This window comes from Sturnira hondurensis, unplaced genomic scaffold (assembly GCF_014824575.4).
Source record: "Sturnira hondurensis isolate 20B ecotype Veracruz unplaced genomic scaffold, ASM1482457v3 Scaffold0025376, whole genome shotgun sequence".
In the NCBI taxonomy this organism is placed as follows: Eukaryota; Metazoa; Chordata; class Mammalia; order Chiroptera; family Phyllostomidae; genus Sturnira; species Sturnira hondurensis.
This window is the reverse complement of record NW_028098007.1, coordinates 222,363-248,225: the sequence shown is the minus strand read 5'-3', so window position 1 is coordinate 248,225 and position 25,863 is coordinate 222,363. Positions and strand designations below refer to the sequence as shown.

Sequence of the window (25,863 nt, the reverse complement as noted above, 5' to 3'; positions counted from 1 at the left end):
ATTTATAATAGCCAAGATGTGGAAACAACCTAAATGTCCATTGATGAATGCATGAATAAAAAATGTAATATATATGAGTATATATATGTGTGTGTATATACACATACACACACAATGGAACATCATTCAGCTATAAAAAGAATAAAACCTTGCCATCTGTGACAACATGGATGGAGCTTGAGGGCATTATGCTAAGTGAAACAAGTCAGAGAAAGACAAATATGATATAATCTCACTTATATGTGGTATCAAAAACAAAAACAAAATAAAAACTAAGCCCATAGGCACAGAGGACGGATTGGAGGTTGCCAGAGGTGGGGCATTGGGGGGATGAGATGGGTGAAGGGAGCCACAGGTATAAACGTGCAGTTATAAAATAAGTAAGTTGTGGGATGCCATGCACAGCTGGGAGCCCAAGGTTAATAGTGCTGTGCCGTGTATCTGAAACTTGCTAAGAGAGTAGGTCTTAAAAGTGCTCATCACAAGAAAAAATAATTCTGTGACTGTATGGTGACAGATGTTAGCTAAACTTATTGTGACCATTTTACAATATATACAAATATTGAATCATTATGTTGTACACCTGAAATTAACGTATGTCAATTTTACCTTAGTTAAAAAAAAATGACATAAGCAGTAGTAAAGGACAGTGTAAAAGGCTGAGAAAGGCAGGCTGCCGTCTGATCACCCAGGCCTGTGGCCTACAGGGCTCCCCAACAACTGCACTATTTGTGCACAATTTGTCTTCCAACTGCACTAATGGTCAGTAATTCTTTCGAGTAAAAATGAAAATACTGGGTAGCTCAGCCTGCAGTTCAAACATCCCACACGTGCTTTTCCTCGAGATCGCTGTGAGGGGAAACGGAAGTGCTTTCTGAGCATTTCCACTCTGGCACACAAAATAGTAAAAAGATATACACTGAAGGGTTCAGACTCAACAAAATTAATAATTTTACTGCTTAGTCAAGGACATTTATAAGTGAAATGGCATTAAAAAAAAACTCTGAGTGAGTAGCAGGGAAGAACACAATGACTGCTGGCATAGTTTGGAGCCACTGACTTGATACACGTTCAGGCCCAGCAGAGCTGCCCACAGTTGCTCTGTAACAACAGACAACATCTTGGTACCATTATGGAAATAGTTCTGACCTTGTAGATACTCCAAAAGGATTTCTAGGGTCCCCAAGCCTTGCAGAGCACACTTGTGAACCACTGTTCCTCACAACAGGGAGGGACTGTGTACAACTAGATTGTGCTTTAGGGCCATCGAACTGGCCATGATGTACGGAACAAACTGGAGGCTGGAGAGGGACTGGAGGGTGGAGTATGGCTGCTGCAACAACCTGGAGGAAGGTAAGGGAGGCTTATAACTAAGGCAGGGATAGAAAAGAAGGGGAAGAAGCAGAACTGGTCTTGCGCAACGACTGGAGATGGAATAGGAGCCTACTTCCCTCTGTGTCTAATCTCTCTAACCCCACTGCCTAGTGCGGAGCCAGGCGCAGAGGAGGACCTCAATATATGCTTATTAACCAAAGTCACATAACCCCGAGAGCAGTAGGACCATCCAGGAAAGGGAGAATTCAGGAAGGGAAGCTTGTCGGGGATGGGGCGCCATGGAAGACAGAGAGCCACTGGGAAGCTTCAGGTGAAGGGCGCCAACACGCAGCAAAGCACGAAAACTCACAAACCGGGCTAAGACCATTCTCACCCAGCCCTCATCTGACCCAGTCTATAAATGACGCATTATTTACTACCTGCCAGGCATGATAAAGCTTCAGGTTAGAGTGTGATACGAAACACTTCAACATGTCATTGTATACGTCACATATAAGTTTAAAAACATACCTGAAAAGAAACATCTCGAGCCATTTTAACAATGGCTTCTTTGGGAGAATGAAATTGGGTGGGGCAGAATTTTACTTTTTATGCTTCTGTTTTATTTCATTTTGTTTTGTTATGATACAGTTGTTTTATAACTAAAAGTAAAGAAGTACGTTTGACTTACTGCACAGTTTTCCTTAAGAGCCTCTCTCCCATTTTATTCTGGTACAAGTGTGCTCCTCCCTCTCAAGCCCCCGTCTCAGGCACGCCAGGCAGCCCAGCTGATCCTGGCCGCCCAGCCGAATACTGAAATCTCTGACCGACTCCTTTCTCCAGAAGTAGATCATTTCATCCTGAAGCAATCTAAAAGTCTGAGTAAAGTTGTATATCCAATCTTACCTATAGGTTTGCCCAACTCTTGGAAAGAAAATTCTCTAAAATCCCAAATAAAATAATGCTCGGGACAGAGGGTTGCTGTCTTCCGGCCACAGGAAATGGGTCAACAGTCTCTGTACGCGGCAGACACGCTTCAGCTCTCCTCTGCTTCAGGTCAGCTTCTGCTTCATCACGTCTGGCATGAAAGGGGTCTTCAAAGAGCGGAAATAGAAAGCATATCAAAGTGCTGACTTCTTTAAAAGAACCAGAGAAGATAAAGATCAATCTAACTGTTCCCCAAACCTACGTGCTATACCAGTAAGGGGGTACATACAAGGCAATCACAGATTTCCCCAGTCTTTAAAACCAGACATTTGAGCATTTGAAAATGTTCACATTAAGCATTTAACGATTTAATAAGTGAGTAAAAGTTTTCAGATTCTGTTTCCACTATGGAATTCTAGAGCCCAAAAAACATAACTGACCTGGAGGACAGACAGCAAGACCTTTGTTTGCTGAGGAACCTCAGGCAGGAGGTAGAGGCTCACCCTTCCCTGTTGTCCGGGCCTCACAGATGGGGGGCAATAGAGGCAGGAAAATAAAGCAGATGCTGAAAGCAGCAGGTGGCATTCACAGGAACAAAGTTTTATGCCAAATGCATCTTTATTGGTAGTTTTCTATCTGATGAATTCATTTTCTGTCCGTTGCTATTTTAAATCTTGTGGCTGCAGTTACCATGTGTCAAAGTAGATTTGTGAATTTCTCTAAAATATGAATGAGTCTTTCCCCTTTGCCCAATGGAAAAGCTCTAAAAATGCAGCTTAAATCTGAATTCCGGGGACCTTGTGCCAAAATTTCTTAAAATAGTTTTCTAACTGGAAGCCGGATGTATTTCACCATTCCTCAAACCACGTGTCCCCAACTGAACTCATCCCCAACCCTATCCACTGCCTCTCTCCTCCTTTCCCTTCTCCTCTATCAGATTGTATCCTCCTGCCAGTCACCCAGCAACAGAACCTTTAAATCAATTCTGATCTCTCCTTCTCTTCCAGTCTCATAAACTCCAAATACTCTCAGTCAGGCTTTCCCTCCGCCTATTCTGTAGCTTTTTAAAGAATAACACCTATTCTTTCTTCAAGGCCCGCCACAAATTGCTGAAAGTAATCCCATAAATTACAGAAACAGTCCCTGACTCTCTTTTTTCCCTACTTCATCCAGCATTTAATTGAACTCACAGTACACTATTAAAATACTTAGGGCTGGCTAAAATACTTAGAGCATGCATATGCAGCTCTGCACTAGGGCACAAGCCCCTCAGAGGCAGGAATGTATCTTTCTCATCTATGTATCTTTGGCATCTAACACAGCATCTGGCACCAAAAAAAAAAAAGGGGGGGCTCTAGTAAATATCTAAATGAATTACTTCATGTATAGAATATTTCCTTATTACCCAATAGAGAGTGTTAACACAGAATAATCCTTCCTATTGTGTTTTATTCCTAAACAAATCTCTGAGGCCCAATGAAACAATTTCTAGGGCTCAAAGAAGCTCATATTATACTCTCTCCTCATGGCCACAACACTTCCAGAGACAACCTTGAACTTCAACTCTTTGCCTTTTGTCTTGCCACAGTATTAAACCCCTTGGTCTCTTCCTTTGTGTTGCCTATTGTAGGGGTTGGCAGATTTGTTCTAAAAAAAGGCCAGATAGTAACTAGTTTAGGCTTTGTGTGTTGGATGGTCTCAGTTGTCGCAACTATTGAATTTTGGCTTTGTAGAGAGAAAACACAGGCACAGACAACACATAAATGAATGATTGTGGCTACGTTTCAATAAATATTTATGGAAACTGAAACTTGAATTTTCATGCCACAAAATGTTAATCCTCTTATAATCCGCCCCCCCACAACCACTTAAAAATGTAAAAGACATTCTTGCCTTGTGGTGTACATCACAACTGGTAGTGAGCCAGAAATGGCCTATGGGCAAGTTGGCCAACCCAGCTTATTTCCCCTCCTTCTAGCTCCATTTCTCTGTACACACTCTCACACACCCTGATCCAACCTCTAGGAGGTCTACAGTAAAAACAACCCTCGGAAAGTTCATTCCTTTATGAACTTTGTGTTATTCTGCTGTTTGGAGCCATCCTAGGACTGGGAAGGTAGAAAACCCATGGGCTTTCCAGCCAAAGCGCCCAGATTCAGATTTTGGCTTTACCATACACAAATGAGGAAGCCTTGAACATAATACTTATGTTCATTACCCCTCTGTGCTTCAATCTCATCATCCATAAAATGGGGGCAATAACATCTACATCACAGAGTTGCTGTGAGAATGAAATGAGCTAATATATACCCAGTTCATCGCATAATGCCAGGCATATAGTAGGTACTCAATAAATAGTAACCATTATTCAAGCTTGGGATATGACTTGCCAGATCAGCTGTGGCCTTGGAAAGTACTCTGTAAACCACAACTGAGCAGCGTGAGGGAATAAACTGTTAGCAAAGTACAAAAGCAAAGAGATAGAATCTGGAGGCTTTCAGATACATGACGCAGGTTCTGAGTGCTTCGTTGGCCCTGATGCCTCCCAGCAACATTCCAAATTCCTTTGAGCCTCCTTTCCTCCTCAGCAAGAATGTCTGGCTCTCAGTCTGCCTGCATCTTCTTAGTGCTCCTTACCAAATACCCAGCTAAGCCCTGGAATCCTTTCCTCATTCTTGTACCTCTTCTTGGTGTGGGGCTGGGGAAGGGTGAACGTGGCCAGACCAAACCAACCCAGACTGGCCTGCCACTGGGTCTTGCATGGTTGGGCACTCAACTCTCTCTTAGTTCTTCATAAATTGCCTGCTGCACAGGGCATAAAACTTCACCCAAGCTGAAGAACTAGTTTTTCTATAGGAGTTTTAGAGAAAAAAAAAAGCCAAGTATACCAAACAAGGGATCCATCATAACCCTTTCAAGACAGAAAACATCAGTGGTGGGCAGATAAGACGAAGGCTTGTGGTATCTCTGTCCTTGGTCCAAAAAGCCAGATTTGAACTTGTCACTTCTTTGCTCCAAAACCTCCAATGGATGTCCACTGCCTTTGGAACCCCAAGCTCCTGTGATGTCACTCAGGGCCCCCACAAACTTGACCATCCATCCTGCATTATGTCTTACTACTCCTGGACAGAAGTCTTGACCTATGGCCAGGTGAAATGAAGTGTTTCTACTGAATTGCCCTCAACAATTTACAACTTCCCACACTTATGTATAATTCAATCCCCTATAACATTTTATTGCACATGGTCCCCTACCTTGTGAGCTAGGGACAGGGCAGAGACCATGTAGGCTTCATTTCTGGGTCCCCTACACCAAGCACAGGGCCTGGCACAAGGCCAACAATCAATGTGAATAAATGAATAGAAACACCTGAAGTTATTCTTCCCTTAAACTGTTTTGGTCAGACTCATTAGCTGACTAAGCACAATCTGGGTTGTTGCCAAGAAGTACAATAGGAAAACCAAAGAGAAAGAAAAGAAGCACAACTGTGAGATCCAAGCAATGGAAAGTCAGTTGTAAGAGTTAGGTAAAAAAAAAAAACAAGGCTGTTTAGTCTGGGGAAGAGAAGATGAGGCCTAATTTGATTCTGGCTTTAAGTACACAAAAGGTTCTCATGAGAAAATCATAACTTCATCCTTCCTCTATAATCAGAAGGGACTTTTCCATATTCATGAAAAATGAAACAAGAAAAATGGCTTAAGTTAATGCCAGAGGGGTTTAAGGAGGAGAGAAAGAAAAACCAAATTAGGTACCATTTTTCCAGAGATCCTGTTATTGTACTTTTTGGCTAGTGAATTGGAGGGTCTTCTTAGTACTTTTGTTGAAGGCTGTGCAAAAGGGAGTAAACATGCCACTGTGTTCCTGTTTACTGTGGAGCAAGGTGGGTAAAACGTAAGTCAGGTATGACTTTTCTAATGAGCCAAAGACTTTTTATTGACCCCGTTTCTACAGGCATTTTCTTTCATGTCATGCTTTGCAATCCTACGATTGAACAATCTAGTATTTCAAAGTTTCCTGATGGAGCAATTGAAAGAAAGAGAAGGCAACAGTGTCAGAGTAAGATGGGAGGGAAAATAACTAATCTACTTTCTATTAAAACAATATCTAACTGGACATTGATAATAATTAATATTATTACTATTAAAGCTAACATTCATTGAACACCTACTTTCTACTCTGCCAGGAGTTGCACTAAGTGCTTAACATAAGCCATCTCAATCCTCATAGCAACCCAATGACATAGGTAATATTTGTATTCCCATTCTACAGATGAAGAAACTGAGACCAAGGAAGGTTAAATAACTTGACTAAAGCACATAGCTAACAAGTGATAGAGCCAGGACTAAAACCCAGGCAGCTCAACTCTAAGAGTCTGCACACCTAACTACTGTCTCTCTATAGGGATGAGAGGTTAGAATTTAAACCCTAGTCTCTCTGAATCCAGTTTCACAGTCTCAGCTTCATCCTCATACTGCCCCAAGCCAGGAAGAGCAATGCTATGTATGGAATTAGCAAGAGAAGAGATCTCAGAAGTGAACCAAAATACCTCCCTATTGCAGAGAAAGAAGCTGAGACTGACTCACAGATGATAAGGAGCAGAATCAGAACTTGAACACCAGCCTCTTGCCCCCAAGTGTAGTCCTCTTTCCTCTTTATAGATTCTTGTTGAATATGAGGGTGAGAAAATGAAGGAAGGGTATGGGTCAAACGGGTCCCTTCCTAGGCATTTTTGTAATGAACTGCAAATCTGACATTAGAACCTATGCCTGAACTACAAGGGTGCCAGAAGCCTCTATAAATTGATTCTAAGGTTCTACTAGCTAAGGATGGCAATGCACTGATTTATGATACTACAGGAGCTGTTACAATGCTCACATATAAAACTGATCACGCAACCCTAGACCAGGCATTTTCCATTGCAGGTCAGTTGTTTACAGTTCAAGCCTGAACTGAACTATTCCAACAGCTTCCTCATTGATGTCCCCATTCGGGGACCTTCTTTGCTCCAGTCTAGCCTCCATTCTGCAGCCATGGTGAACAGCCCAGCCATGGCCTACAGAGCCTTGCAGCACAATGGAAGAAAGAACATGGGTCTTTGAATGTAATACTTGTAGATTTGGACCAAGCTCTACCACTTATCTGCTCCCTGACCTTGGGCAAATTACTTTAATCTTTCTGAGGTATGGTTTCTTCATCTGTAAGTCAGGAATAAATATCCCCTTATTACAGGATTGTGAGGATTGACTAAATTATAGTTTGTAAAGCATCTAACATATTGCACACCACAAAGTACAGCAGACACTCGATAAATGTGTTTTTCTCCCCACTCTCTTCTCTACATTTTGGGCACAAACCACCATTTCAGCTTATTACCACTCCTTACCAACTCCATCCCTCTCTCCCAACACACACACACACACACACACACACACACACACACACACACCCCTGTTCATTTCTATCACTAGGCCACTGCTCAAGCTGCTCCTTCTCACAGGGATTAACTTTCTCCAAGGCCCAGAATAAATTTGCCACCTTTAGGAATCCTTCTCTAGGGCTCCTTTAGTTGTATTGGGATTGATTTCTTCTCCCAAACTCCTACTTTGTTTATATTCTTTACTACATTTACCAGTCAGTCTGATTTCAGTTATTTACATACTTACGTATCTTTGCAACTATGCTGGAGGGAAAAGGCTCTAAGAAGACAATTACTCATAGGAGGACAAGAAATGAGAAATTTTGTGTATTTCTCATTACCAGGGTCTTGTTGTATACAACAAGACTTCCATCAATATTTGCTTATTGAATGGAATCTTGCTACCCCTTGACTGGGAATCTTTACAGAAAGATCCTGGATTGAGTTTACTCTAAAATGCTACATTTACTGCCTGACTTGATAAACATGCAATTTTTAAAGTATACTAATGTTCTTAACCTAAGCTCCACTAATATCCATGTCAGTTTGCTCATTCCTTTAACCATTCTTCCAACACACTCTGGATCCCTCTCACGAATCCCTCCGGGATGTCGGTAGACACTGCCAAGGGGCTGTCATCCATTCACAGAGGTAGGGTGATTGGGAAACAGGGTCTGTGGAGGACTGTTCCCCCCACCCCACCCCGCTGGTTAGGAGATGATTGCCACTAAAACCATATTAGAAACCAGAGTTGTGGAATCCTAAAGTAGATCTGAATGATTTCTACCAGCTTCAGTTTCCAAATCTATAAAATAGAGTTTTGAGATATTACATATAAAGCACTTAAAACAGTATCTGCCACATAGTAAATGCTCAATAAATGTTAGGTATATTAACAATGCAGTAGACTGGAAACATAAAAAGCCAGGAGTTTTCACTTCCAGTACTGCTTCTGCCACTGACTGATTCCTCGTGCAATCTTGATCAAGTCCTTTCCCCGCTGGGCCTTTCCCTATCTGTAAAAGGAAAGAGGTAGCACCAGGTGGTTCCCACCCACGCTCCTTCTACCTCCAACAATGTATTTTTTCTATGAACAACAAGAAGCCTTCTGTTCCATATGCTAAAGCTGTTGGCAAGGAAAAATGTGAATGTAACTGCTGGTTCCCAGATGGAAGGGGCCAAGGACAGGACTATCGATTAGTAAACCCTGTGTGCACTTTCCCCTTTGTGAACTATACTCAATGCAGGTATCTGAACAGAGCACCGGCCCCCTTCCAATAAAACTCACAGCAAAGGCAAGATGAGGGCCTGAAAACAAGAGCAGCAGTGAAGAATCCTTTCTTGTGCAGAATACCTGCACTTTCTTGCCTTTGAAGCCTGTCATTAGGGCATGATCAGCCTACACCAGGGCTCTCCTTAGGCACCAAGAGAAGGGAAAATGCAAAGGCCCATTCTAAACCTGAAAGCTCATAAAACAAAAACCAAAGCCCGTAAATAAAATTTTCACTGACTCATTCAACTACAAACACTGCAGAGGCCTACTATGTGCCAGGCAGAGGTGAGATGAAGCAAGCACCGTCCCATGCCACCAATGTACTCAGAGTACACATAAGGCGAAATACCCCAAGGCAGACAGTGAACAGAGGTGCATTTGAGCTGTGGCCTCTGCTACGGAGGATGGAAAGGATGGAACGGGAGCAACTAATCCAGCAGGGGGATCAGAGGAGCTTCGCTGACGGGTCACACTAGACATGGGCCTTGAAAGATGTGGAGGAGGAAACTCCAGGCAGAGGGAATACAGGCAAAAGGAACATGCAGGGAGTGTTTGAGTAATAAGAAGTAGTTTGTTTTGACTGGGTCACAGGGTGCAGGTTTGGGAGGACAAAGGGAAGCAGGACAGGAGAGAGTCTGGGCATAGGTTATGTGCCCATGGGGCTGAGGAGTCCGAACCCAGTAGGCAGTGAAGCTGCACAGTTTTTCAAGAGAGATATAAATTATGAGAACAGTGTCTCGAGAAGGTCCTATGGGCACCCATAAAGAAGATGCAAAAGGAATCAAGTTATTTGATTATTATGGGACCCCACCACAGGAAACTGCATGCACCACGGAAGCATGTGCAGGAATCCAACAGCTCCTGTTCGCAGAGCTTCTCTCTGCCACCGTCCAACTCCATGCAATCTGACTTAAAGAGGTGCTCGCTTGCCAGGTGCTCTACCAACAAAATCTAGAGCACTAGAGTAACAGGCCTCCCAATCAGTTGAAACCCAATTATCCTTCTGGATCACAGTAAGGGAAGAGCTGATGTGGACTAAGTTGGGAAAATGGGGCACCGAAGTCTCCAGCTGGCCCAGCTTCATATGAAAAAGCGCTGGTTCTCTTCTTTACATCACTTCCAGCCCAACCCTCTTTAGAGGGGCTGAAGCTGAGGGTATTGGGCTGAAAGCACCTGGCCAATGGCTGAGGAGCCAGTGAGGCAATATACACCAACTGCCCAGCATGGCACTTGGCGCATGGGCAATGGTTAATAAGCATTAGTTCCCTTCCCATTCTGCAAGGTCAGTTCCACCTGTAAATCCCACTGAGGCTTCAGGACCTAAGTCACCTCAACTCTCCCCCCAGGGCCTCTCTGAAGTACCCTAGTCCAAAAAGACCTAGTTAATTGCCATAGCACATGACATGTAACTCTATTCAACTTTCACATGACCCTACTTTGCCCTTTTTGTACAGCAGACACTAAAGCTCTGAGAGAGGCAATGACTTCTGGAGGACACACGATAGGAAGCGGCAGAGGTGAGATCTCACCCCTGACCCGAACAGTTCTAACGCTTCATTCCTGTCTGCATTCTGGCCCCGCTGCCTACCATCTGACAGGTAGGTAGCTAGGAAACTCCCTCCCTAAGGAGAGAGATTGCACTTGACACTATTCTATCTCCTCACTGTACAGCCACCCGCACATGTCAGGAGCTTTCCAATGAAAAGAGTTAATTGTAAAGTAATGTAGTACAAAGATATTAGGAATTCCTCACGTGAAAAACTACTCATGATGTTGGACTGCCTGAGCCTTGAACCCAGCCATATAGCCTGGCAGGGACTCAGCCTCAAACTGGCCCCAGACTGAGCTCCGAGCTACGACACCTGTCATAACCCAAGCCCCGACCGGGGACACACGCTGTGCTCTGAGTTCTGCACAGACGGAACCCTGGGGAGACCCTGGAGATCATCCCTTGGCTGATCTCCGCAGCGGAATCAGATCGTGCCCTCGAACAGTTCCGAAGGCCCCGATTTCACCGTTCCGAAGCAGACTCACTCACAGACCACCCTCCTCCCCCAAGTTCCACCTCACTTGCAGGGATACCTCACTGTCTCGTCTTTCCCTCAGGTGACTCGCCACGGGAGCGGTCGCGCGCTGCCTGACTTGCAGCCAGCTCTGCGGGGAACACGGAAGAGGCGGTACTATACCCAAGGGGGCGGGCCACCCAGAGGGGGAGGATCTGCGCCTGATCTCGGAAGGCTACGGTGGAAAGGGGTGGGGGGCAAGCTTAGTCAACTGCGCAGGCGTCATAGGGAGGGGCGGGGAGATTGCTGGGAAGTGGGTTGGGTTTAGCTCCGTTGCTGCTGTCTTTTCAGAGTGAAGGTCCGGGGAAGCCTGGGAAGCACCAGCAGGGAGGAGTCCAGGAAGCCACAGGTGTAATTAACATTTACCGAGAGCTTCTGCACGCCAGGAAGGCATTTTTAAAATGCCTTTTAACACACGGGGATATATGCTGCCAGTCTTTTCTAAAATGAGAGCTAATTCTATAAACAGTCTTAAAAGGTTTGGGTTCCTATAATTTCACCGTGGGAGCTTCTCCTTAGGTAACTTCCCCAGTAGTTCAAAATAAAAAGACTTAAAAGTTAATTTCTTAGAGAAAACCAACTGCAAATAAATTAGTATTTCAACCAGCCCAGGTCCTCTCCCAGCATGCAAGTGTGATGAGGTAATGAGAGTGCTGACTTGGGGTTAGTTCAGGTCCTGACTCTTGAGTATTTCCTCTGTTGTGAAGTGGAAATACCCCTTCCCTGTCTGTCTTAGTATTGTTGTGGGAGCCTGGTGAGCAATGCTTGTTAAAGAGCCTCTTGGACTTCCTTCCTATCATCCATCTAACAAAACACTTGTTCCCTTGCCCCTTCTGGACTCAGACTTCACATCTGTGTGATGGGAATAGTTCTGGAACATTTGAGAACATTCAGAGTTTTGCTAGATTTCCAGTCTAGATAAAGGCCTGAGAGGGGCTTCCTCTCCAAAGCCTTTGTATTCATTCAGTCACTTCCAGAATCCTGCAGTTCAACCTGAAGGGCTCCAGGTATCCTGACCTCTCCCACCATCACCTTCTGGGCCCATTCAAGCTTCATGTCTTCTGATGCCATGCTGGTGGGTTCCCCTCTCTGTCCCCTGAGTGTCTCAATAACCAGCTGCTCCTGAGCCATTGGAACATAGATTGTTCTAATCCAGGTTCTGAAAATTGCTATGTCCCCCATATGGAAATCAAGTTCAGTTAACATCAGAGAAGAAGGCTCTGGGGAACTCAGGGGAGGAAGGGCTCAAGGATGGATCCCCCAAATCAGGTGAAGTTCCAGCTATGCTTGGGGTTCCCTTCACAAGGCACTGCATACAACTCCAGGGAAGTGCAAGTGGTGGCAGGAGACCCCAAAGAAGAGCCTGCAGTGTTTATGAAGGGGCAGCCTTTTCTCAATAGGTGGATGCTCTCTTTCAAGGTGGGGAGAATGGCTTGCTTTCTTTTTCCCTGCTCCAAGTAGTTTTATGGATCCAGGAAAACAAAGCCTTCCACCACCCGGCTGCCCAACCGAATTGTCCCTCTACCTCCAATAAATTGCCTCTCCCAGGACCCTCTCCTCCCAGGTTTTGCCCTATGAATGGGGTGGGGGTGCTCTTTTCTCTCTTTTGTCTCCTCCTTCCTCTCTACCTTTGGTCTTCTCTGACCATCCCTCTCTGAGTTTCTCAAAGCAGTTTTGTGATGGCTTATAAGGTCCAGGCCTTGGCCACACAGTCCTGAGGTTATTCTATCCTTGTTGCCTTGGTGTATTTAAAAATACCTATGATCCCAGAGCCTGACCTTTCTAAGAGTCCCAGCTATCCAGTAATTGAGTAAGCAGTGAGTGACCTGTCATAGGAGGTGTGTGAGCAGAGCCACCTCTTAGAATGCTGGACTGGGGCCTGCTCTGGAGAGCAAGAAGAAGGGGCAGCAGAGTGGAGGGCCTAACAAATCCTAGAGCAATGAAAGGAGAGATACTGAGCACCAAGAAGGGAGCTAAGCAGCTAGCCAAAGACAAACTTGATTCAACAAGCTATTATAGTATTAGCTATTACTGTTACTATTGTGAACGATTCACAGACTGTTAATAATGAAGGAGCTTAGAATTAACCATTTTCTTGCTCCCACTCCTGGTCATGAAATAGATGGGAGAAATTGAGATATGGAGAAGCCTGCCATAGTCAGGGGCTGGGCTGGGAGTAGAACCCCAGCCTCTGCCTCCAAGGAGACCTGTTGTACAAAGCCAGGCTCTTTCCCTCTTAGGTTGAGGGGAGAGCTGTAAGTGGATCTTTGCTGACTCTTAGGAACCAAGCTGGCCCTAACTGGTGTAGCTCAGTGGATTGAACGCGGGCCTGCGAACCAGGCGATCATGGTTCGATTCCCAGTCAGGGCACATGCCTGGGTTGCAGGCCAGTTCCCAGCAGGGGATTCACGAGAGGCAACCATACATTGATATTTCTCTCCTTCTCTCTTTCCCTTCCTCTCTAAAGATAAATAAATAAAATCTTTTAAAAAAAGAACCAAGCTGTTTTTTAACTCATCTGGGCAGTTGAGGGTAAGGGGCAGTGGAATGAAAGCTAGACCTAAGTGAAAAGACTCGAGTGTCTCCTGGGAATAAGCTCTGGAGTCAGTCCCATGTCCTGCTACCCCCAACAAACAGCCTTTTTTGAGAAGAGCTTCCTCTGCTATGTCTGGGGTTAGAACTCTGTTTCTGCCCTGTTCCTTCAACCATTAGCTCCAATAAACCACCAGATTAAGGGGGTGAAAACAGTCCATGCCAGGCAATCTGAGCTGAAATAAGGACTCTTCCAAGAGACTAAGTTCCCCGAAGGCAAAGGCCAGTCCTTCCCACTCCTAAGGTCTTATCCTTGCCAGGAATTCTTGGTCCAGAATTCCCAGAGCCCTGGGAAAATCTCGGTGTCTCCACCCTGGGGAGCTGGGCCAGATGTGACCATACCAGCCAGCACCCCATATGGCCCGGGACAAAAAGCCCTCCCTGCCCCATTCTGGCCCAGCTCCTTCCACAGCCTGCCCAGGAGCCATGTGGCACACAGACCACAGCTTCCCACCAGTGCTGCTTTAGTTTGCCTCCTTTATTTTACCAAAAATAACAACAATAAAGTCTTCCCTCTGTTTCACAAAAATAGATTTCCCCCCTCCCTCCCCACCCCTTCACCCCCTTCTGCAATCAGCACTGGCCACAGCTTAGAATTCGTTTTTCCAATTCATAGTCCTTCCTGGGGGGGATCTTTGACACCCTTACTCCAGAGCCTTTGGCAAAACTCCTGGGCCAGTGTGGTTCTCTTGGGAACTTCTCTGGAGGCAGCAGTCCCCAGGTCCAGCTGGCTGGCTCCGGGAGCTTCATCTGTTTCCCTAGAGATCAGGCAGCTGCTGGGCCACGGAGAGGGGTTTGACTTTGGAGGCTGGGCTCAACAGATAACCCTAGCAGACCTGAGGAAAAGTGGGGCATGTTGGCATCAGGCTAAAAATCCTTGCTCAAAGCAGGAACAATCGTGTCCTGGAGAGGGGCTGTCAAGCCATCTATCCATGTGCTTCTCATTTCCCTCTGTAGCGATCCACAGGCCATGGGGGAACCTGGTTTCTACTCAAGCTCCACAAAGCCTTGAAGTGAAGCCTAGGATAGTTTCTCCCCCCTTCCCTCCTGGCTTCAGTTTCCTCTTATGTATGTGGAGGAGTCTGTGAGCCTGGATGGATGATCCTCACGTCTTTTCTGGCTCTCCATCCTGGCCTCCCAGCACGGAGTCTCTGGGAGGAAGGGCTTTGTCCCTGCCTCAATTTCCTCACCTGTGGGTGTGGGCATTGAGGTGCCGAGTAATGGAGTACTGAATGAACGTCCCAGTTTCTCTGTGAACAGCTATGCTCTGAGAGACAACCAGCTTCAATGTCTTGAGATGGTTGGGAAGAAGGCAAGTACTTGTAGGATGGGGGCTCTCCAAGCCTGGAAGAGTCCATTCACTATTCACATGGTCCTTAATGTGACAGGATGGGAGACAAGACTCCAGAGTTTCCCAGTTCAAGTTCCATTAAATCCTTGGGTTGGATGGTTATATTGTGATAGGCTTCAGATCCTGGGAGCCAGGTCTATACAAATCCTAGGAGATAGGCTGGAGCATATGATTCCCAATTTAAGGACCAGAGGACCATTGTGGATGTGAGAGTTCACCCCCAACCTCCAGGAGACTGTCTATAATCTGACCTTTTTGGAGGCAGGGGAATGAGTGAAATGACAGCTGACAAACATCTCTAGGTGAGCTATCAGAACCTGTGCCTGTGGTGGGCCAGGGATTTCAGTACCCAGAGCGAGGTCCCCCTTCCCACTTCCCTACAACTCCCCAGAATTCATGCTGATGGGAGAAGGCAGCTTAGAAGGTTCAAACATGGAGCTGTATCTATCTGGAACCACAATTTGCACACTTGCAGACACTGTGGGACACAACGATTGGGGACAGCGAACTGTCATTACTCCTTCAGTGGCCTGATGGTTCCAAGCCCTCCTCCCTCCCGTCCTTGTTCCTTTGTTCCTTTCACCAGTCCATCCATTTGCCTAACATTTATGAGGTCTCCCTATGTGCCGGGTAGGGTCTAAGGTGGCTAACTCTCACAGACACAGCCCACAGTCAAAATCACACACATTCACACACATAGTCACCTGTGCTCACTCACACACAGGCTGCTCTCTCTCATATCTTTCTTGCCATCACCTCAGCCACGTCTACGTTGCCCAGATAGGCTTGGGTACCACCACGGAAGGGTCAAGTATCAGAGCGGAAACCCTCCACCCCACCCCACCCCCAGACTTGGTCAGAGATTTAGCTCTTCCTTTCCTTCTGTCTGCCCACCTTTAAATTCTCCCCTTCTCCACTCACAAGCAGTCAAAGGGACATGTGGGTGCACTCCAGAGAACCAGAAGTCCAGAGGCTTGGAGTGTGTGGAGGGGTCCCAGGCCTTCAGGTTCCTCTGCCACCAGACTCCTGAGGGTCCCCTCCCCTAGCCACTCTACGTTCAGATGATCATCTGACAAGCAACAATGTCCGGGCCTAGGCTCAGTGACAGATCCGCTCTGTCATCTCCTTCTGTAGAGACACAAAGTTAGGGGGGTGGGGGAAGTGTCAGTCAGAGCTTAACCTGCCAGCAGCCCCTTCCCAAACTATAGGGATCTTCTGCCCAAACCTGGCCCTTCCTGTCCCCCCCACCCCAACTCCAGGAGGCAGATCTGGGTTTGTAAATTGACGGTTGAATGAATTCTCTATTAAGGTACAAAGTCACCTTTAAATGAATTGCCTTTCCCTAATTTATCCACCTGGATACTGCATTTTCTTAAAACAGGGAGCCTTTGGATCCCAAAACGCAGAGGCCAGCCCTGGTGGGGGAGGGCAGATTGTAGGGGATTGGCCTCACCAGCGGCTCCAGCTCCCTCTGGTCCACCAGGCTGAACTCGCGGATGAAGTAGTAGAAGTGCTTGTAGCAGGTGTTGACGTGCGCCTCAGCCCCCATATTGAGGATGCTGTCGAAGTGGTGGATGTAGACGTGGACAAAGACGCGGAAGAGGCGGGTCAGGATCTTGGTGCAGACCTGCTGGAAGTTCTTGGGAAAGGGAACACCTACGGGGCCAGTGATGGGTAGAAGTGCGGGGGAGAGATCAGGATCCTGGTATGAAACCCTGCCCAGCCCTGCCCTCCCACATACAGGCAGACTTTGCCTAGGAGGGCCTCTTCCCCAGCACATTTCCCTGTGGAAGACAGAGAGAGATCGTGATTTGCTTCCCCCTAATACTTCCCTTTTTAATAAAGCACAAATCTGATTTTGCCTGTTTTCTGCTGAAATACAAACCCTCTTCCCCTTTTTTCCATGCCTCTAAGCAGAACTCTGCCAACTGGTTGGGGGTCACTGACCAACCCTTCTTAGAGTATCATGAAGGCAAGAAGTGCCCAAATTTTCCCCAGAAACATGCATCTGTAGGTGCCCTTACATAACAGCCTTGGATACAGTTCTAAGGGGAGTCCATCAACATCTGGGCTCCATTTTTAAAAACCTGGGCCTCGGTGATTAAGTCCTAACTTCTCAACATGGTGCCTGCTCAAGCCTTTTGGCATCCTGGCCCCTCTCTCTCCAGCTTCACCCCAACTCCTTCCGCTTGGCAACCTTCACAATTCAGTCCCCAGAATCCTAATCCTGAGAAATATTAAGTCTTCAAGAACCAGTTCAGGTATCTCTTACTCCTTCAAATATTCATCTGTGAGCCAGGCCCTGTGCTGGGCTCGTTGTACCTTTCGCCTGCTATGATAGCCACTCTAGACCTGGTAAAATGGAGGTGCCTAAAGGTGGAGCCCCTTGCCCAAGATCACTTTACTATTAATAGTACCGACTGGAGGCAGGAGTCAGACCCTCTCTGCACCCCGCTGCAGCACCCCTCTGAGATAAATGCCACAGACCCTGCTCGAGAAAAGATACCGGACCTGTGAGAAAGACAGTTTCACACAGCTTCCCCTATGCTCTGGGCGGAGAGCTTGGTGACCAGGCCCTCTTCTCTGCCATCCCAGGGGTAAGGCACAGGTGTCTGGGGTTCTCACAGGCCTTGGGGTTAAGGCTAGAAGGGAATAAGAGCCCAGACACAGGCCCACGTTGGCCCACCCCACTCTATAGATTTCTTCCCCTTCCACACTGCACTCAGGAAGGGCTGAGCCCTGCTTCTCCATCAGCCCTTCCAGGCCCAGCCCAGGTCCCCCAGACTTGTCCTGCCCATCTAGACTTGGGGCCCAGGCCCCAAGAGACCTGAGCTGCAGTTCTGAATCCCTCCTGATTCAGTGCACTGTCCCTCTCTTAGCCTCAGGGTCCTCCTGTGTGAAACAGAGATACCCATTGCTGGGCACGATAGGCCACTGGCCGCCAAGGGACCTCAAGCATTGAATTGTGACTCAGTGCTCAGCTCCCTCAGCATTCAGACTTCTCCCCTCTGGGCTTGCCCGCCTGGCCCCACCCACCTGTGATTCTCAGTGCTTTGACGCGGATGAACAAGAGGCCAGGTGGGGGTGGGGCCACTGGGAGGAACAGTGCCGAACCAACACCCTTGATGCCCCTGGGTGGGGAAGCAGGGCCAGGGAGATATAACTCCTCTCCTCTGCCCACCCTCACCCGCCCAGGCTGCCCAGCTGAGATAAGAAAAGGCTCCAAGCTTTGAGTCTGACAAGGGAAAATTCTGCCCTCGGAGGCCCCTGAGGTGGAGATACCAGCAGGCACACCCAATCCCCACCCTCTTCCCTTTCCGGGGTCAGGAACTCTCAGAAGGCTTCGAGTCAGATCAGCCCAAGCAGGGTCACCTGCAAGGAGCACCTTGAGGCATCTCTTCTGGAAGGTTCTGAGAATCACAGTGGTCTTCCCTGGAGGGGCACTCAAGCTGTAGGTAAGAAGACTCCCGAACTGGGAGTCAGGGAGTCCGAGCTCACGATGCCTGATTTTTGACCAGAGATGAGATTCCCTGAGCCTGTTTCCTCCTCCACAGAATGGGATGGAAATTACACTATCCCCGCCTCACCCGCTCCCCCCCCCCCCCCCCCCCCCCCCCCCCCCCCCCCCCCCCCCCCCCCCCCCCCGTGTCCAATTGCCATATCAAATCAAATGGCTTATCTGTGAAATGGGCTCCGGTGACTCTCTCCCTCCGTGACTCGCCTGCCAGGTGGCACTCACCAACACGAGTGGGAAAGACGTCCTCATCATTGATGAGACCCTCGATCCAGTCCATGAGCAAAGCCATGTAACGCGGTGCAGAGAGCTTGGCTGGCCTCCGGTACTGGCGCTCGTCCTGCCAGCGGTACTCGTAACGGGGCCCACCGGCCATCACCGGGCAGCTGGTCTCATTGCAGCGCTCAGCCATGGTGCCATAGATGAGGTTAATGCGGTTGAAGAAGTCCACCACGTGCACGGCGATCCAGTCATCAATGTTCTCTCCTGGCGGCAGCCTCACCACACTGCGCAGGTCCAGGCCGGACTTGAGAGATGCCTGTGCCTTCTTATACAGCTCAAAGCGCTGTGTGCCCGGCTCAAAGCGCTTCCGCGGCCGGAATGTTTTGTCTTTGGCGAACACCTGCTTCAGGCACAGCGCCATGGCCAGACTGGGCCAAGGGACAGGCGTCCAGGGGAAGGACCTGAGAATGACCTGCAGGGCCAAGGGCATGGGAGAGCATGGTGGTCAGGCACCTACCAAATGTGCTTTGACTTCCCAACACACCACTTCCCTCTCACCTCTCAGCTTTTGGCCCACCCCTGCAGCCTCTGATCCTCTAAATCCTTTCGTCCCCTCCACCCAGCACCCCTGCCCTATTTCCAGGTTTCCCTCACTCCCCCTGTCAAGAACCACAGCCCCGCCATCTTATTGTTTCCTCTCCGCATTCACTGCATCTCAAATAGGACTGGGACTTAGCTCCGAAGAGATGCTCCTCAGACCTGCTGTTGACTGGTAGAGGGTGGTGGGGGCTTCCTGAAGGCTTACTAGCAGGCAGGGGCCTGGACAAGATGACCTCTGGAGGCCCCACAGGCCAGCTGGTGCAGCGTGGGAGAGCCTGGCTGCATTGTGAGGTGGTAGGGGGCGGGCCCGCCTTCAGCTTCCTCTGGGATATCTCGTCCATCCGGCCACCGGGAATTCCCAGGGAGCAGGAGGGACTTTTCTACCAAAAATGTCCTTTCCTTTCATTACCCTGAAAGAGGAAAGGGACCTCATATGGCCATCTGGGTGGCCTGTGAGTGTGGCTGCAGGCATTGAAGGAGAGAGGGAGGTGGCAGGTCTAGAAGGACACCACTTCCTCCAACAGTGGCTGGAGATGCTTTCCACAAGCCAGCCTCCTCCAGGCTAGACACCCTAATAAGCCACTGGCACTTCCTCTGCACCTGACACTTATTAGGCATTCCTGGAACACCTACTATGTGCCCGGAATAGGGAGGTAGGAATGCAGTCAGATCCACCCAGCTGGGCCCATCTAGAATTCTAATGAATTTGCTTTGCCTTTTAGAATTGAAGGGTCCCAGACTCAGAGTAGGCTTTGGAGACAGCAATCAGCCCCAAGCTTAGAGGCAGAATCCCTAGGTTCCAGACCCAGCACTACCATGGCTGAAGGAGGCATTCACTTGGTCCCTGTAACCTCCTGGGTCACTCTGATACAGACCAGGATTCTGGGACTCTCGGAGTAGGCTCATCTCCCCTGTGAGTGTGTGAGCTCTGGGGAAATGCAGACCCAGGTACCTACTGAGTGCTCAATTAGCCAGAAATTGAGCACTGACCCTGACCCCCAGACTGAGCTCTGAGTGTATAACAAGTACTGAGCTCTGGCTCCAGGGTGAACTCTGACCTGGCCTTGACCCTGGTTAATGAGAGTGCTAGCTCTAGCCCTATACTGAGGCTTGAATATAGTCACAAACAAATCCTGGCCTTGATCTCAGAGCTGACATTGAAGCATTTTCCTTTCTCATGTCTCTAGTAAAATACTGGAACAGGATTGGGGAAGGGGGATGGGAACAAGGTGACAATTAGTTGTAATCAAAGGCACTGTACATATGGGTGGGGGGGAGATGTCATATCAGGCAGTAAGTCATGCTAGTGGAGAAGTTCGGAACCGGGGGGTCTTCATTGTACCCACAGTAAGTGGGCTAGGAGGGGGACAGTCAAGTAAAATGAGAGGAACTTGGAGAGTAGGGGTAGGTCTCCCAGCAGGATCTTGTCTTCTTGAAAAAGAAAACCCTCAAAGATATGGCAGGTCATCTCATCCATCTCCTGCCCCTTGCCCTCTCTGGCAAAGAAGTCCCCAGTGTAGAACCTGAGCTTCCTGACCCAAGAGGAGGTGACTTCCATACTTCACTTGACACCTGCATTCTAAACTCTGCTGGGGGCTGGTCCTCCCAAAATCTCTCACATTGCAATGAGTGGGGTTCCTGGGCTCTTCACCTTCCCCCAGCCCTGTCTACTGACAGTTATCAATAGACCCTCACCCTGGCATTCAACACCTTACCCTACCTTTCCTCCCCTACTTCCCTATATCAACCACCTTGGGTCTCTTGACGACCCCTGAACATGCCACTCTCCCACCGTACTCCTGCCCCTGAGTTTTCTTATACTGGACTCTTTGCTTAGCTACACACGGTCAGGTTGAATGCTACCACCTCCCACAACCCCCTCTACTAAACCCAGATCTCTTTTTCCTTGAGTGGAGGCTACCACTGCAGTCTCTACACCCTCTCCGCCCCCTGATTCCCCCAGCCTAGGTCAGGGCCAGGCACATAGTCAATGCTTAGGTTTTAAGGAAAGCTTACAATAGAGAATCTTAGGAATGAAATAGCCCTCAGAAATCAACTGGCCAATCCACTTCTTATACATATAACAAGTTATTGGCAGAACTGGGAAGCGAAATAAGGTAGGGCTCAGCCAAAGACAAGAATAAAAGACAATTTTCTTGCATTGGCTGCACCAACTGGTCCTTGGGCTGGTGGAGATAAGGGGAAAGGAGAGGAGTGGAGGGAGAGGGGAAGAGTCTTCCCACCAATTAGACCAACCTAATTCCTGTTCCAACATGCTGAGCCTCCCCCACTGCCCCCACAGCAACTTGGGTGTCCTGACCAGTGAGCTAGAGTCTCACCTTCCTGCTGCAGAATTTCAAGACCTAGGTCTTTTTCCCAGGAAAATGTGAGTCTGTGTGTGTGTGGGGGGGTGGGGGGGGATGGACAGGTGCCCTTCTATTCATGCCACTTGTTTCTCTTCACTGCCCACTCCCATGCCCTTCCTGAGTTTCTGCCCCTCAGAGGACCTTTGCTCCCTCCCTGAAATAAGGCTATTGCCCCTCTTAGCTCCTAACTCTGGGCGTCCTTTTACCCCTAAAGTGGTCAGTGATGGCTCACACCCTGACTGCGCAGCTGGGCTTCCCAAATGAAGTCCACAGAATGGCCCTTCTTGTTTCTCACACTTAGCCCCCTGCCAGGGCCACACCTGCAAATCCTCAGGCTGGCTCCAGTGTGATCCTAAACTCCAGCCTAGAGCTGTGCAACGTGTGTGTGAGGGTGGAAGAGGGGGCGGATCCCAGCAGGGCAGAAATCCAAGAGTAAAGTAGAGGTGAGGATTCTGTACTCTGCCCTGAGTCTGCGCCATGCCCGCAACACTTGGCCACCCAATCCCACCTTTCAGCGGTCGTTTTCCACCACCCCTCTCCAGCCCAGCTGCCAGGACAGACGGGTCATAGGACCCAGAGGTGAAAACCTGACATTTCCGCTCCCGAAGACACGCCCCCTTTAAACACAGGCACCCCAACCCTGACTTTCGCTGTTTGGAGCCTCGGACCCCAGACCGAGGTCTATAGCCAACCTGCCTCCGGGCAGAGGTGGCCCCAGGGCGCCACGCCAGGACAGCCGGAGAAATGAAAGTGGAAGCAAGCCTGGGTCGTGTTTGCTGGGGTGGGGAGGGGGACGCTCTGGGCGCGGAGCTCACTCACGGGATCCGCCGAGGTGGGTTAGTGCGAGTAGTCCCTTGTCTGGCCGTGGGTCACATTCCCAACGGGCTGGGTCGCCTCCTTTTGCTGGTCCTCCGTCTCTGCCGGTTCTCTCGACAGTTCGACAGTCCGTCCGCCTGCCCTGCCGGGCCGCGGTCGCCCTATCGCCCCCGAAGCGACGCCAGCTCCGCCCCGGCCCTCCCGGCCCCGCCACGCTGTGGCCGAGGGGCGGGGAAGGGGCGGGGAGTGGGCGATCCCCCACCCCATGCACACACACACTCGCAGTCGTCGCCTTTCCGGAAAGTCCATATCGCGCTCCTAACTTCCCATTGGGCAAAGGACTTGCTGGCCCTTTCAGTGTCTGCTTGGCCTTCTGCCATGGAGGCAGCCTCGGCTTTTCCTGCTGTAAAATGGGGACAAGTTCAGCCTGTCTTGAGCAGAAACAAAAGCACGGCTAGATCAGGGTGGTTTTCTTGCTCTCACAGAATCACGCCCGTTTTCACTTGTGCCTGAGCTCAGTAAGGGACCAATTCTGCCCTATACATTTCCATATCCTCGGCTCTTGGTGTAGTGCTTGACTCACAGCAGGCACTTAATAGCCACTTGTTGAATAATGAATGAACGCCTTCGGACTCATGAGGGAGTCCCTCACCCCAGTACTGAAAGGACTGATCCTGGAGAATGATCAGATCACAGACTGTCACCTCCCCCACAAGGGCTGGGCTCCTTGCTCAGATAGGACTGATTCCCCTCCCTCCTTACCTGAAGTCACCCCATTTCCAGCTGTTGCCATTTGGAATGTCTTCTTTCCCTTCTTCCTTTCAACTGAATCCAAATCCTTCAAGACCTGATCTGCTTTTCCCACTTTTCTACCCAGGTTCCTCCCCTGAGGGCAGACAGATATCTGACACCAGCAGGATCACACTGTGGGACCCAGGCCCAGGTGGCTGTCATGGGCTGGGAGAGAAGGTTGGAGGCCTTCTAGAATGGGAGGACCAAAGGCAACTGATTGGCTGCTGAAGTCACCCTGGTGGGGTGCAGGAGATGAGCAGGCGGGAACAGGCGAGAGCTTGTGCCGGAGGAAGGCCTTTACTGTGGCACAGATGCTTACTGGGCTTCCACCTCTTGTGTCTGGATCTTCTGCTTGCTCTATGGCATGAGAACATGCTGCATCCTGAAGAACCCCAGCTCACAGAACCTAAGATTCTTTATTTTTGCCTAGACCTAAAGTTTATTTGCTCTATCTCCTGCTGGGTTTCCTGCTGTAGGGGTCCTTAACTCTACCTCAAACCCCTATATAAACACATGTGTGCTCTAGTATATGAAGAAGAGGTTCAAATCTAGTCTTTCTTTTGTTTGATACCTTAATCAATCACCTTTATTAAGCATGACTCTGTACACTGAGAGCCGGGCATCAGGTGATGACGCNGCATGAGAACATGCTGCATCCTGAAGAACCCCAGCTCACAGAACCTAAGATTCTGTATTTTTGCCTAGACCTAAAGTTTATTTGCTCTATCTCCTGCTGGGTTTCCTGCTGTATGGGTCCTTAACTCTACCTCAAACCCCTATATAAACACATGTGTGCTCTAGTATATGAAGAAGAGGTTCAAATCTAGTCTTTCTTTTGTTTGATACCTTAATCAATCACCTTTATTAAGCATGACTCTGTACACTGAGAGCCGGGCATCAGGTGATGACGCTGCCCCGGTTGCTGACCTCAGCTGACAACAGGTCAGCAAGGAGGACAACACACTGAGATAACACAAGGTCAGAGGTCAGTCATCCAGAAGTGAGAAAATGATGGGGAGCACTTTGTGAGAGTGGGTTAACTGCAGGAAACACAGGGAATACCCAAGCCGAGCACTTTGAGGAGAATTTAAAGAAGGCACTCTTTAGAGGTGTAGTCGGGGTACATGGAAACCACACAGACAGGGCACCACCACGGGGCTGGCCCTTCAGTGTTCACTCTAGGCTGAAGCTGTCACTCACTGAAGGGGTGCTGGGAGGGAGTGCCAAAATGGGAGATGTCAGGAGGAGGCTCCTGACTGGAGCTGTGGCCTAAGCTCGAGGGGCATATCCAGCCCACAGCACTCATACTACAAATGACTGGGAGTCTAAATGGACCTTCCCACCTCCTTTCCTCTGATTTCCGGCCAGGTGTCCCCCATCGGCCAACTCCTACTCTTGAAGCCAAGGACAGGGAATCTGTTGATTTGCCCACAGAAGTCAGCCTCATGGGGCCGAGAGCCAGGTGGAGGAGGGTGGAGAGTGTATCTGGGGGCAATGGAAGGTACTTAGCACATGAACTCAGGGACTTTTACTCACAGAGGAAACAGAAACTGCTTTGTGCTTTTCTTGTTCAGTTCTAAATGTTTCATAATTTCATTGTCATTTCCTCTTTAACTCATGGATGATTTAGAAGCGTGCTTTTTAGTTTCTTATCCTATGGGAGGTTTATGTTTCTTGAGCTGACTTCTAATTATATTGCATTGTGGTTGGAGATCATGGTCTGTCAGATTCTTTGGAATGCGATGTGACTCCTGTGGCTTTGTACATGGTTATTTGCTGTACCTCCAGCTGGGTTTATAGGATGGGCAGGAATTTGTCTGGTAAAGAGTGAAAAGTACAGGATCTTACATTGTGGGAAATATGGCTGATCCATTTAGAAAGAACTTCAGAGGTTGCCAGCTCCCCTACAGAGCTGTGGTGTTTGCCCATTATTAGCTGACAGGTTGAAAGGTTGGGAGAAGCCAGAGATAGCCCAGATCTCTTAAAAACCTGTACCCCCTTCCTGTGGCTCTCTGGCTAGGCTAGAGTTACCATGTTTTTACAAGAAGCTCTGCTGGGGCTGAGAAGATCCAGACCTTTGAGAACAAGGTCCTGGCTTTCCCATGTATTAGTCGTGTGACCTTGAGTTCCTCCTGTCCTCCCTGATAGCACACTGTGACCATGCAGCACCGCAAGCTATACAGGATGGGCACTGTTCCTTGCCACTGTGTCCTGAGTATGACAAGCGGCTCAGATAAGGCCCTGTCTCTGAAGCTTGGTGGAAGCTATTGAGAACCTGGCTCCTGCACAGTCCAGGAACGTGATTCTTCCATGAGAGCTCCAAGTGGTCCTGCTGTGTGTCTCTAGGAAAGCCTCTGCCCTCCTTTGATCCTCAACTTTCCCCATCTGCAGCACAAAAGCATCTTCCAGCCAAACCACACTGAGTGCCTTAGTAGGACCAGCTTCCTGCCCTTGCTTCTGTGGCCTGTACTCAGTGACTCCACTGATACAGCATAGCCTCTCCTTGGGGACTTCCCAGCTTCTCCTAGGCCACAAAAATTCCCCCATCCCCACACTTCTCTCAGAATGAGCTACAGCAGCCCCAGACCACCCCGCCAAGCTTCTGGAAACCCCTGTA

At 48.7% G+C, this 25,863-nt stretch overlaps 1 protein-coding gene across 7 annotated transcripts in view; it reads right to left on the bottom strand.

Annotated features, from left to right (window-relative positions):
• Window positions 1–22,723, bottom strand: part of MOB3C (MOB kinase activator 3C) — a 57,589-nt gene extending 34,866 nt beyond the window's left edge. For 3 of the 7 annotated variants that reach the window (XM_037039546.1, XM_037039547.1, XM_037039549.1), the window contains exons 1-2: window positions 22,458–22,723; window positions 18,676–19,144 (exon numbers count right to left, since the gene is read on the bottom strand). In XM_037039546.1, coding sequence (XP_036895441.1) covers window positions 18,676–19,093 — 418 coding nt within the window. In that variant the 5' untranslated portion in view covers window positions 19,094–19,144; window positions 22,458–22,723. Of the gene's footprint in view, window positions 1–14,044; window positions 16,065–16,389; window positions 16,593–18,675; window positions 19,145–22,457 lie in introns of those variants that run through there. The other 4 variants (XM_037039548.1, XM_037039550.1, XM_037039551.1 and 1 more) reach the window with 3 other exon arrangements.
• Between the last annotated feature and the right edge of the window lie 3,140 nt (window positions 22,724–25,863).